We start from the raw sequence: 14,643 nt of genomic DNA, 5'->3' as shown, positions 1-14,643 counted from the left end.
TGATGGCACACGTGGTTGAGTGCACATTACAATATGTAAGTTCCCGGGTCCGAGCCTCCAGTCACCACCTGCAGGGGGAAAGCTTCACAAGTGGTGAAGCAGGGCTGCAGGTGTCTCTCTCTTTCTCTTTGCCTGTTTATCTCCCCCTTCCCTCTCAATTTCTGGCTGTCTCTATTCAATAAACAAAGATAAAAAAATTATTTTAAAAAGAATATATAAAATAGATTATCCTAAGTATTTACAGAACCTATCACTTTGGGTACCAATCTGTGTTGGTAACTTTAAAGTGAAAATTTTTGTATTACTAGAAATAGTGTCTCAATTTAACTGATTACTCCTGGCTAATCACCTTAAATTATTGTCTTTGGTTTTAAAGAACCAGTAAAAAGTGTAAATTAGTTTCTTTTCAGCATTAATTTTTTTAGTTAATACATTTAAATTAGTCAGGAATTTTGCTTTCACTTATTACTGCATATAGACCCCTCCCCCGAGAGCCTTACAACTTCAATTCTTTTTTACATTTTCAAACTCTTCTGAACATTTCTTTGTAGGAGTATATAAAATAGAACCTGTCTTGACTGTCAATTCTATATTCTTTTTTCTAGATAATGCTATCCTTCTCCCCCCCCCCCCCCTTTTAAGGTAGTTTAGGAAAATTAACTCAAGGCATTACTCATGTATGATACCACTAAGGTGTCTTTTGGGTCCAGCTTTTCCATTTCTTATTTAGAGAGAAAAATTTGTCATACTCATGTAAACCTGCTACTCAGACTAGTTGGAGCTAAACTAGGCTGCCCTTGTCTTTCTGATCTTCAATACTAATAGAGAGGTACAGTGTAATTTTCATCATATGTACAATGATTGTGAAAGTATTTAGGAGGGAATTTACTGTGAAAATTGACAACCTCTAAATCAACCTCAAAGATTGCATACATATTAACATGTACTATTTAAAAAATATTTAGTTTCCTCTAAATTTTGCAAGGGATTATTATATTTTATTATTTTATTTTATTTATATATTAATGAGGAAGATAGGAAGAGAGATAGAATCAGAGATAACTTCAGTACATGTGCTGCTGGGGATTGAACTCAGGACCTCATGTTTGACAGACCAGTGCCTTATCCATTGCACCACCTCCTGGACCACTACATGGGATTATTATAAATAGTAGCAAAGTATCGTTTTCCCCATTGTGGTTCTGTTCTCTGATCTAAGTAGGAAATAATTTACTACTACTTGTGTGAAAGAGAGAGTTCCTTTCTAGGATCTTGTCGGGTATGTATAAAATCTATACTTCTTGTTCTACCAAGATTACTCATGCCTCAGGGAAATAAATAATAATTTGATTTCCTTTGTTCAGTTTCCTAAAAGATATTTAAGGAACAGTCACATCCACTCTATGTTTAAATTGTGAAGTAAATATATAAATTTTCAACATAGTACAAGAACTTTAATAAATAACTCTTCCCTATAATGACTATTCTTATTCTCTTTACTATTCTAGCATTTATAGGAAAAAAATAATAACCTGAACTAATTGTTCCCAAACTTTAGTATTCATCAGAATCACCTACAGGACTGGTGAAAGATTGCTGGATTTCACCTTCAGAATTTCTAATATGGCAGATCTGGAATGGAGGTCTCAGAGTTGTATTTCTGTTACAGTCTCAGGTGATACTGACACTACTGGTATGGGGACTGTATTTTGTAAATCACTAACCTGCACAGATTAAAAAAAAAAAATTCTTAGAAAGCTTAGGAGCTTTACTGCCTGTTTTTTAACCTGGTAGAACTGAAAAATCATTCTAGTTCCCAGAAACATGCTTGCTAAATGTAAAATGTTGGCTATTTACCTTGCCATGCTCTTTTGCTCAATCTTTCGAAAGGGAAGTGGGCACCACTTTTGAAAAGCGCTCATGTCATCTCTGTGAAAAAGCTTTTGTATGAGTTCAAACAACAGCCACCAAGTTAGTAAACAAAAGTACTGGTTTGGCTACTGTTACAGACCTGAACAGTTGAATTGGTGAGGAAAAATCCTATGAAAAACACTGAGAATTTAACTAAATTAAAGGTGTCCCCTGCCCCCAGTAGTTAAAAGGATAATATAACTTTTCTGAATCTTATTTTTTCTTAAAGACTATAGAATCAAGTTGAAATAAGGATGATCTTACTGAACAGATCAATCATTTTCTCTTCTTTATTAACTTTATTTGATAGGACAGAGGAATTTAGAGGAAAGGGGATAGAGAGTGTGAAAGACAGAGAGATACCTGCAGACCTGCTTCACTACGCATAAGGCTTCCCCCGCAGATGGGGACTGAGAGTTTGAACCTGGGTCCTTGCACATTGTAATGTGTGCATTTAACCAGGCATGCCACAGCCCAGCCCGAAGATCAATAATTCTCTTTTTAAAAAATAATTTTGGGGGCCCAGGCTGTGGCGCATCGGTTTAAGCACACACAGTACTATGTGCAAGGACCCGGATCAGCCCACTCCCCATCTGCAGCGAGATGCTTCAGGAGTGGTGAAGCTGGTCTGCAGGTGTCTTTCTGCCTTTCTCACTCTCCCTTCCCTCTCAACCTCTCAATTTCTTTCTGTCATCAAATAAAATAACAATATAAAGGAAAAAATAGCTTCTGGGTGTGGTGGATTCATAGTGCCAGCACCAAATCCCATTGATAACCCTGGAGGCAAAAAAAAAAAAGATGATGGGGGCGGGGTGGTACATATCTGGTTAAGCACATACATTACCACATGCAAGGACCTGGGCTGGAGCCCCTGCTACCAGCCTACAGCAGGGACACTTTTACAAGCAGGTGTCACTTTTTCTCTCTGTCTTCCCACCCCCTCTCCATTTCTTTCTGTTATATCTAATAAAAATAGAAGGAAAAATAATTTCACTAATGATTTAGCAGTGGTTTATAAGCTTGTTTGTTCTTGAGGTCTATTTATTAATCTATGAAAAAGAGAAGAAAGGAAGAACCAGAGCATTGTTCGCACATACAATAAAAAGAATGAACTTGGGACCTCATGCTTGAGGGTCCAGCACTTAATCAACTGCATCACCTCCAGGGTCTCAGTTTCTCACTATCAGTTCAGTGTCTGTTTTTTGTTTGTTTTTGGTGGAACCAGGACACTTTTTAAAGTCAAGTAGAGAGAGAAAGGGAGAGACACCCAAGTGTTGATGTTTCCTCCAATGCCACAACACCTCCAGAGCGGTGCTGAGACTCAAACCCAGGTTGTGTTTGTGGCAATACAGGCACCTTACTTACCACTCAAGCCAGCTCACAGATTCCAAGATCAGTGATTTTCAAACTCTGCAGCATGATTTATAAAGATGCCTCATGGAATTTGAGTATGATATTTTTATATCTTGAATGTAATGAAATAATGAACTAAACAACAAAGATTTAAATCTCCAAAGAGCCCTATCATTAACTTTATTGATGTCTTAAAGTCATTTAGAAAAAAGATAAATATCAAAAGAACAGAAGCATACACTGGCAATAAGTAACTGTTGCTACCATTTTAGTATTTAAAAAAAATTTTTTTTAGATTTATTCCCTTTTGTTGCCCTTGTTGTTTTATTGTAATAGTTGTTGTTGTTCTTGGTGTCGTCGTTGTTGGATACGACAGAGAGAAATAGAGAGAGGAGGGGAAGACAGAGGGGGGAGATAAAGATAGACACCTACAGACCTGTTTCACCACTTGTGAAGCGACTCCCCTGCAGGTGGGGAGCTGGGGCTCAAACCGGGATCCTTCCACCAGTCCGTGCGCTTAACCTGCTGCGCTACTGCCTGACTCCCCATTTTAGTATATTTTCTTTCAGTCTTACTATTCAACATTTTACATTCACCTCAACTAGACCAGTCAAACAAAATAAAACGATGGATTCTGAATTACACTCTATGTGTAATACTTACCATTGATTGTGGGCCATTTGTGTGATTGAATATACTATGTAAAAAGTTGGTAACTGAAATGACTTTGAAACACTTTAAAGGACAGATGAATGAGGTAGTTCTAAGAAGCCAGGTACCAATGTTTTCATCATCAAAGTTTAATATAGATTGTGGCTGACTTCAGAGAAAAGGTTGTATAATTTTCTCATGATTATGAAACACTTCTACTTTCTCTGGCTGTTGCATGAGTAACCTTGACTATTGCCATATGCATTTCTGTTTATGTAACACATTTGTAATTTGGAAAAAAAAGTATTACTTTCAAAAAGTAGCAACTCACTTCCTTCCCTTTTTTTGAAACCAGAATCTTTACTGTGATAATCAGCATTGTTGACTTTATTGTAGTTCTTACTGTTAGTTTCTTAGAGAAAGATTTTAAAGAAAACTTCAGTAGGGAGGTGAGCCAAAGTATCCTGTCATATGCAGTGTTTTCTAAAGATTAAATACAGCATCTCACATGTCCCACCATGGTGTGCCACTCTTCTGCTCAAACAACTCTGATAAATTCCCATTTGGTGTATAATGTTCAGTTATTTGTATATGTTTGCATGTTTACCATAACATAAACTCCTGATGTCACTCATCTTCATATCTCTCCTTGCAGTATATGCTAAGCATATCATCAATATCTAGAGAATATGTGCTGAGTTTATTTATTTACCATCTCCCCTCCCTCACCTTCAGTTAGTTTTTGTCTTTGGAATTATGTGCTTTAAATCTAACTATTCATTTTAATGTGTATGTGGATTGTTCATGTGTAAAAACGTAACACAACTTTTCTCTCTGTTCAGGTATTCAACCTCACATACCTAGAATGTAGCCATGTACTTAGTCATTTTTAGTTCCACCAAAGTCAGTGTTAAATCAGTATTAAATTAAATGCACACGAGGATTTAAAAGACAGCAAGACTAATATATTTTTTTAATTTTTAAATTATCTTTATTATTGAATAGATATAGTCAGAAATCAAGAAGGAAGGGGAAGATAGAGAGTGAGAAAGATAGAGAGACACCTGCAGCCCTGCTTCACCACTCATGAAGCTTCCCCCTGCAGGTGGGGGCTGGGGACTTGAACTTGTGTCCTTGTGCATTGTACATATGTTCTCAACTAGGTGCACCACCACCCAATCCCAAGACTAATATTTTGTATAGCAAACTCATTTAGGATAATCTGATTTTGTGGTGCATTTTAAGACAAATTTGCTTGCTTAATTTTCATTTGCATCAGTTTAGCTGATATAAAGGAGGAAGCATAAAAAAGTGCATCTGGGACTTAACAGAGTTTCCTCCCCCCTCTTAAAGATTCATTTTTATGAGGGACATATACACACAGAGACAGAGAAGAGACCAGAGCACTTCTCAGCTTTAATGGTGATACTGGGAATTGAACCTAGGGCTTCTGGAGCCTCAAACATGCAGATCCTATTCTCTTAACACTTTGAGCTCTCTCTCTGATTCTAGTCCTTAGGTTAAGTATTTTAATTTTTTTCATATTCATAAAAACACCGTTTAGTAGCATTTTTATTATTTTTGAAAATGTCTTATGTATATAGAGACAAAGAGTTGAGGGTGCTGGGAAGATAGAGGGAGAGAGACAGAGACATCTGCAGCACTGCTTCACTACTTGTGGAGCTTTCTCCCTGCAGATGGGAGCCAGGGGCTTGAACCCAGGTCTTTGTACATTGTAGCATATGCATTCAATCAGGTGTGCCACCACTTGACCCTGAAGATATCTTTTAATTTAAAAACCACAACATATTTTTATTTGAATTTAAAATAGCAAAACACAAATGTCTAATTATAAAAGGAAGTCTACAAAAAAAGTATCTGTGCTTCTGAAAGGAAGAAACAATTGGTGACATTGAGCTATTTTGAAAGACTCAGGCTGTTGAGCTGGTGGATCAGTAGAGAAAAGTAAGTGCAAGCATAGTGTCCCAAATTTTAACTCCATCACCACATATGCCAGAGTGATGTTCTGATTCTCTTATTAAAGTTAATAATACCTTGTTTAAAAAAAATTCATTTCAGGGGCTAAGAAATAATTTAGCTGACGTACGTGTGTGTGTGTGTGTGTGTGTGTGTGTGTGTGTGTGTTGCCATACATGCAGCCCAAGTTCCCAGCATCACATGGAAGTGCTACAGCAGTAAGAGAAGTTAAAGTACTGTAGTGTCTTGCCCTTTCTCTGTTTCTCTCTTTCTCTTTGTATTTCTACCTGAATAAAATGTCAACCCAAGAGCAGTGAAGTAATGCATGTGCAAGATATGCTAGACTCCATCTCTGAAAAAAAATTATATGAGAGAGAAAAAGAGAAGAGGTTGCACGTGGGCAGGAAAGAGAAGCCAGAGTACCACTTAGGTATGTGCAGTACTGGGGACCAAATCAGGAGCCTCAGGCATGTGAGTTCTCTGCTTTACCAGCTGAATTATTTACCTCAACACATTACATCTTAGAAGGAGAGGAGAGAGGGGGAAATTCTCAGGCTCAGACTAAGGGGAAAATATGAATAGTCAATCTAGAAAAGTTATAGACCTGGAGGGAGTCAGGTGGTAGGCAGCGGGTTAAGCACACGTGGCGCAAAGTACAAGAACCGGCAAAGGATCCCGGTTCCAGCCCCTGGCTCTCCACCTTCAGGGGAGTTGCTTCACAAGTGGTGAACCAGGTCTTTCTCTCCCCCTCTCTATCTTCCCCTCCTCTCTCCATTTCTCTCTGTCCTATCCAACAACAATGACATCAATAATAATAACTACAACAATAATAAAACAAGCAACAAAAAGGGAATAAATAAGTATTTTTTAAAAAGAGCTACTTCAAAGACATTTAAAAAAAGAGTTATAGACCTGGAATTGGAAGGAATTGGCACATTCAGAGCTACTTGTTAAGAGAGAAGTCAAGCAATAACTAGTTCTGGATAGTTGCTCAATGCAGTTCTAGAGATTTCCCATTTCCCACCTGTCTTTCTTTGTTCATGCCATCTCATTCTTTCCCAGGTCTGACTTCTTTTTTATTATCCACCCTCATCCTCACCCCAGGGTTTTTACTTTGGTGCCCTACTCCAAATTCAGTCAAATCCTGCTTTTAGTTTCCCTTTCTTAACTTCTGTTTATGAGTGGGATCACTCATATTGTCATGTTTGACTTCTTAACCATCTTTTTAGCCTGTTCTCTAGGTTAGGGGAATTTTTATCATTGTTACTACCAAATATTATTTGTCTTCCTTGTGCATTTTTCTCATTTTAACTAGATGGTATCATATGTAATTGCATGAACCATTTTGGATTTTTATTAAAAACACAATTCAAGATCAAGTTAGGTAAGTTACTTTCTAAGTTACTCCAGTTTAAGAGTAAGGCTTGCATTTACCTATTTTTCATTAGAAAACATCTTTTTTTAAAAAAAATATTTTATTTATTAATGAAAAAGATAGGAGAAGAGAGACAAAGAACTAGACATCACTCTGGTACATGTGTTGCCAGGGATTGAACTTGGGACCTCATGCTTGAGAACCCAGTGCTTTATCCATTGAGCCACTTCCCGGACCACATAAGAAAACATATTCTTTTTCTAGTCTTTAGATTTAGTTTTGGATCAGTTATATTTTGAGGTAAAATGGCTACAGTACAGTCTTAAATTTATAAGATAGCCAGTGTTTAGACTTCTGCAACTTCAGTTCTTATAACTGATTTTGTTCATTTCTCTTTATAGTTTACCGGTAAGTTTTTAGATTGTGAAACACAAAAGAACTGGCCTTTGTGTTCTTTGAGGTACTGGTTTCTAAATGGTGAAACTGTTTATGTAATGTTCCAGCATTTGCTGAAGAAATTTGCACCACAGCCATGGGGATAGTTACAGTATATAAATCAAGCTACTAGAATGCTGTGTTCATGTGGAGTTTCCTTCAATCCCCAAATTAGACAATACAAAGACACTTTAACACAGAATGCTTCAACTAATGTATACATGTGACCAGCATCTCAATTTTCGTTTAAATGACTCCCCCTTTTGTTTTTGAAATGAAGAACCTATTTGCCTCCATGACTATATTCCCGTGACTATTAAGATACTGAAGATTATTTTAAAGTTTTTCAGTATGGTTGTGTATATAATTTTCTCTTGAAGCTTTTTTAAAAAGGAATTACTACTGACATTTCAAAATCTGATCAGAGATGCCAAACATCTTTCCAGAATGTAAACTGTTGAACTTGTTAGAATTAAATTAGAAATGTTTGAATATTTGGTAATATTTGTGTATACACTCCTAGGAAAACTAATCAGACTGTGGTAGGATACATCATTTAAAAACATCATGCCATCATTGTAAACATCACTATTAGCTCATCAGATATCTAAAACTTGTTGAGACTTTACTGTTTGTAAGGGCCTAAGTAGTCTTTATTATGCTATAGTGTTAATTCTTAAAAATCTATATTATTAAGCTTATAATTATGTTTAGCAAGGGAGTTCTTCCTAAAAGTTAGGAAGATGAATATGCATGATCACCCAGTTAGTAAGATTCAGGGCCTACCATGTGAGGTTTAAGTAAGACTGCATCCTCTGGGTCCAGAGGCTTGTTTTACTTCTGACTTTATATCATAGTAGATGACCTATAATCTTTGCTAGATAAATTTGACTTTCATAGAGTAATAATAGGATCCCTCTCTCGCCACAGAACCCAAGCCATTTTTTGAAGCCTGTGAATATACTCTAGGATTCTCAAATTGGAGCTTAATTTAAAAAAAAAAAAAATTTTTTTATTTGAGAGAAGGAGAGAAAGGGAGAGAACGAGGGAGACAGCACAAGCAGAATGCTGCTTAACTCTAGTATGTGCTCATGCTGGGACTCGAACCTGGAACCTCTGGAACCTCACACATTTACATGTGTGGTGTGCTGCTACTGTACTTTCTGCCCCAGTAGACATTGGAGAATTTAAAATATATGTAAATATTTATTTTATTTATGACTGAGAGAAAGACAGGGAATTGGCATGGCAAATGTGATGCTGGTGATTGCACTTGGGGGGATCTGGTGCCTGTAAGCCTACCACTTCAGTCATTCTGCCACCTCCTAAGACATTGGAACTTCAAATGACTTTTTCACAGAGAAAGCTCGTTAAACATACATGAAGATTTATTCTGAAATGTTGATTTGTCTGGTCCTATGTACACTAATTGGTGAATTTTTTTTTTTTTTTTTGGATAGGACAGAGAAAAACAGAGAGGAGGGAGAGATATAGAGGAAGAAAGATAAGACACCTGCAGATCTGCTTCACTGTGTGTGAAGCACCCCCCCCCCCCCCCCGCAGATGGAGAGGGGGCCCTTGAAGCCAGATCTTTGTACAAGTCCTAGCGCTTAGTACTATGTGCACTTACCCAGGTGCATCACTGCCCAGCCCCCTGGTGAATTTTTCTACCACCAAATGGCATTTTTTTCTTCTGGGATAAAAAAAAAAAGAAGAAGCATTTTTAGACAAATTTCAAGTGGACTTGAAGAATAAAGTCCTTTGGTAGGTAAGTTGGAGTTTATGAGTAACCTGGTGAACCTTTCCTTGGGAACTCAAAAGGCACATTTATTTATTAGTACCATTATAGATTCCAGGACCTCCAGGTATAAAAATATGTGAAACTTGAGCTTCTCCAGGAATCTCGTAGAAGAACCTGAATGCTCACTTTTTCTGTTTTCTTCATATCTATTATGTTCATATCCTTACTACTTTCTGCAACTTCTGAAAAGTAATCTGAGAGGCCATTACAATAAAAAAAAAAAAATCCTTTCTCCAGAATAGAGTCTTCATTTTTGGCTTAGAAAAGTTACAATATTCCCTGAGGTATCATAGAAAATTCAGTCACATAATTAATTTGTAGGAAAGGGCTAGAAGTGATTTCCCAAATCTAGTGTTTTCTACTGTATGATAAATTCTTTCAAGAGCTGTTTAAATTGATTAAAAGTTACCATAACAGCTATGGTATTGTGTTTTACTATGTAACTCTTTGAAAATCAATGTCCTTTACATTTGGCCTCTATAAGAACTGACATAAGAACTGTCTACATTTTGAATGAACTTTTACATGTTATTTGATCCTTAGAATGTTATGAGTAAGAATTGGGCACTGTTTTATCTTAAATCATTTTTATTGGGGGCGTTACAGTGCAGTTGTTGACACATGGGTACAATCTCTCATTTCCCCTTGAAAGTTCACTGCAAAACATTTTCACTCACAATTTAGGTCCTTTTCCATCATTATGCAACAGGACCCCAAAGCGCTCTTTACCCTTTCCCTCCCCCTCTTTTCCCAGAATCCTTTGCTTTGGTGTATACTCCACCCAGTTGAAGTTCCACTTTGTGTTTTCCCTCTGTCCTATTTCTTAATTTCCACCTATAAGTAAGATAATTTGGTATTTGCCCTTCACTTTTTGGCTTATTTAGAGATACTGATTTAGAAATTGACATAACACAGCTAATATGTTGCAGAACCAGATTTCTAAACTAGATTTTTTTTCAATGTAAAATTTACAGTTTGTACTTGGGAGATAGTTCACCAGATAGAATGCACACTTTAAAACTTTCTTTATAGGGAGTCCAGTGATAGTGCAGTGGGATAAGTGCATGTGGCGCAAAGTGCAAGGACTGGAGTAAGGATCCCAGTTCAAGCCCCTGGTTCCCCACCTGCAGGAGAGTCACTTCACAAGAAGTAAAGCAGGTCTGCAGGTGTCTATCTTTCTCTCCCCCTCTCTGTCTTCTCCTCCTCTCTCCATTTCTCTCTGTCCTACCAACAATGACAACAACAATAGTAACTACAACAATAAAACAAGGGCAATAAAAGGGAATAAATATTACAAATTTTTATTAATTATGTATTTGTTTTATTATTGGAGAGAGAGACAAAGAGACACCTGCAGTCCTACTTCACCACTCGTGAAGTCTTCCTCTTGCAGGTGGGGGCCAGGGGCTTGAACCTGGGTCCTTGTGCACTGTAATGTGTGCACTTAACCAGGTGTGCCAGCACCTGGCCCCCAAGAATGCACACTTTGCTATGTTAGAGAGTCTTAGTAAGCCTTTGGCCATCACATGGGAGCACCATGCAAAGGAAAAGCTTCATGAGTGGTAGGGTAGCACTTTGGTATATCTCTTCTTTCTGTGTCTCCTTTTTCTCTGACCCTTTTTCTGAAGAAAAAAAGGATTTTAAAAAGTAAGAAAATATAAAGTCCACTGAGAGTGATTTAATATGCAAGCACATAACTTCAGTGAAGCCCTGTCAGCAAAACAAAAATCAACTGTTTGTATTTGAATTTACTTAAGTTAACTGAGCAAACAGGAAGGAACCAAACTGGAACCAAACAAGCTTTATAGTTTTGATTGTCAAGCGAGATGGGTGGGTCATATGAGGGTAAAGGAGGTGGTGGAATGACTCTTACCATTGAATTTGACAGTGAGAGCAAATGGGGCAAAGGTAAGAATTTAAGAAATGGCTAGACTAAGTATACATTGTATGAATTATGTTGAGATGGCATGGTGGAAAAACACTTTCTTGAACCTAGGCTTGAGTTTCTGTCTCACTGCTTAATAGTTTTACGACCTGACACATGAATAGCTCTTTCTTGGTACTCTTTTTGTTTATTTGTGAGAAAGATAGGGAGAGAGAGAGAACCAGACATCACTCTGGCACATGTGCTGCCGGGGATCGAACTTGGGACCTCATGCTTGAGAGTCCAAAGTTTTATCACTGCACCACCTCCCAGACCACCTTGGTAGTCTTATCTGTAAAATAAGTGTTATAATTCTAACCTAGTGAACCCTGCTATAACTGCTTAGAAAGCTTTTGTGAGGCTGCCTTCTGGGATTGCCCATATTTTCACTTGTTTAACAGCTACATAGCTAAAGCATGAACAGGCTACATATGTCCCTTTACTAAATGCAAGTATAGTAAAAGTCTACTATGCAAAAGGGTGTCAAAATCATCAAATACTGTGGATCAAAGAACTTTTATTACCTTTATTGTGACAGATTTAATCTACAGTTGATGTCACATTTGGTTCTCAGTTTTTTGTTTTTTTTTTTTTGAAGATTTTATTTATTTATGAGAAAGGAAGAGAGAGAAAGAACCAGATATCGCTCTGGCACATGTACTGCCAAGGATTGAAGTCAAGACCTCATGATTGAGAGTCCAAAGCTTTATCACTGTGCCACCTCCTGGACCACAGGTTCTCAGTTTTTGTTTTAGTTGTTAGCTATGAGATAGTAATTTAGTTTTCCCATCATTAATTAATGTTTTTCTTTCTTTCTTTTTTTTAGTTGTATAAATTCGGGGAGACCGTTTCTGTTGTTTTTTGGACAGACACGTGGAGGCCAGAAAGCTTCTTTGACAAAGTGAAGAAGAACAGACAAAATGGCATGCACACATTATGCTTATTAGGTGAGAACATTGAAGTTTCGGTAAAGTCACAATATGGAGTTGTCACAAGGTTCATCTTTGGAGTGTGTGTAATGATGAAATTGTTCATTGTGGGCAACTAGCTAGAGATTAAAAGGAATACGGTCTTGTACTCTTATGTGTGCCATCCTCTGTCTTGTACGTTGAGGGAGGCCTACCTATTCCTGCAAACGTGATAATTCTTCTCTCCACCTCTGCCAGCTGCGCCCCCACCCCAGTAGAGCATCTTCAATATTCCACCGCCTACCATGGCTCATCAAAAACCTGCTCTTGTAATCTGTTGCATTCAACAGACTATATTGAGAATTTATTCTTTCCAAGAAATACCATTCTGTACCTTTCTAGAGATGGTGAGGACTATGGGATTGATGCTATTTGAATTAGAATTGTAGATCTGAAAGAGATACCAGAGGTCATCTTATTGAAACCTGCTTCCAGCTCTTTTCACTAAATCATGATGCCCAAGTACCATAACTTACTCTGAGTGAAGAGATGCAATCACTGCCTCTGTATATCAAGATGATGGCACTCTAGACTTCAGAAGGATATGAGTTGCTTTTTCACAGCAGAACAGTACAGTTGGAATTGTACTGGTTCATGTTCACTATCAGTTCCTTTTCAAACGGTCTATGTTATACACTGCTCTCAGTATTTTATTCTGTGAACAAAGAACCAAACAGATTGGCATCTTTGGTAACTTTGAAATGTTCTTCAAATCGAAGAGAATCATAATCTCCAACTGGTTGTGGTTTAAAAAAGCCATGTTTTGATTGGCAGCATATGGTATATCATACAGTATGATACAATGTAATGTTAGATATGTATGTTTTATAATTTAGTTTTGTGTACCTGTGCTGAATTTGTATAGATATTTATGAACACTAATTCTTGCTCCTATAGTTAATTGTTTTCTGGTAACAAAATGTTCACATACTTGTGTCAATCCTCAGATCACACAATGAATTGCAGAATTCAGTTGCAAATGAATTGCAGTGTTTTCGTGCTGCTATGCATAAATCATTTAGTCGATTGTCTACCTGTAGCATAGGATCAGGGCAGAGAATGAACCTATGATTTTGTCCACTGTGCTAAATACAGATATTCAGAACATAAATAATTCCATTTTCCCAAAATTTTAAGTCATTTGGATAATTAGCCACTTCTCTATTATTTTGTCATTCATATATGTACTACTAAGACCCCAGACAATTACCTGTCTTAACAGAGAAGATAAACAAAAAGTTTTATTAGTCATTGATGTTTCTTTAAAAAAAAATTTTCTTACTATTTTTGATAGAGGTAGAATTTGAGAGGAAAGGAGGAGATAGGGAGAGAGGAAGAGAGACACCTTCACTACTAGTAACGCCTCTTCATGCAGGAGCCATGGGCTTGATATAATACAGTGATAAGTAATTTTGACAGTGATCATTGTGTCCCTCAGAAATTAAATATTTATTTGGCCCTATCTGGCCCATTACTGAAGAAGTTTCCTAACTCTTGATTTAAATTGAGATTTCCCTAATCTAATGTGGCATGTCCTCTATCCTTTCTTCCCAGGCCCCGATAGTTTGCTTTCTTAATACTTTGTATTTCCTCCAGTCTTATGACCCATGTAAATTATTTTATTAACTTGGTTTTCTTCACTGTTTTGTAAGGTCTGGGTCTGTGTGTTGCTTATTGCTCTCTTTCATGTCTGGAAGTCTGGCACAGTGTAGCTGTTCCATAAATACTTATGGATGCTAATTAGCTTTTTTTTGTTGTTTTAAGTTTTGTCGGACTTGGTCTTATCATTGTCACAGGAAGTTTTTAACTCTTGCTAATCCATTCACTTCCAACCAGAATACATATCTTTTATTGCATTTACATAAACACCTAATTAATTCTTTTTTTAATATTTATTTTATTTTCCCTTTTCTGTTGCCCTTGTTGTTTTATTGTTGTAGTTATTATTGTTGTTGTTATTGATGTTGTCATACACCTAATTAATTCTACATCTTCATCAGGCTGTGCATGCTTCTCTAACATATTTTTGGCTTATGCCCACATCCCATTGGTATGGCATAATTTCTTATTTTAGGTCATTGTCAGTGCAACTCAATAATTAATTAGCCGTATAGCTTTGTTCTTGAATTTTCCATGTGCAGAGAGACTGATCTTTTCTGTAACACTTATTGACAAATACACTGTAAGATACTTGTTGATTTGTGTAGAACGTGCCATTCTAGAAAGTTTTTTCAACCTTAATTCCAGT

General features: G+C 37.0%; 1 protein-coding gene across 1 annotated transcript in view; it reads left to right on the top strand.

The window, feature by feature from the left end:
* Window positions 1-14,643, top strand: part of DPH5 (diphthamide biosynthesis 5) — a 51,911-nt gene that overhangs the window by 24,684 nt on the left and 12,584 nt on the right. The window contains exon 4 of the mRNA XM_007528594.3: window positions 12,254-12,374. Coding sequence (XP_007528656.1) covers window positions 12,254-12,374 — 121 coding nt within the window. The remainder of the gene's footprint in view (window positions 1-12,253; window positions 12,375-14,643) is intronic.

This window comes from Erinaceus europaeus, chromosome 11 (genome assembly GCF_950295315.1).
Source record: "Erinaceus europaeus chromosome 11, mEriEur2.1, whole genome shotgun sequence".
NCBI classification, from domain to species: domain Eukaryota; kingdom Metazoa; phylum Chordata; class Mammalia; order Eulipotyphla; family Erinaceidae; genus Erinaceus; species Erinaceus europaeus.
The sequence above is the reverse complement of the archived record's forward strand: the minus strand, read 5'-3'. Positions and strand labels throughout refer to the sequence as shown.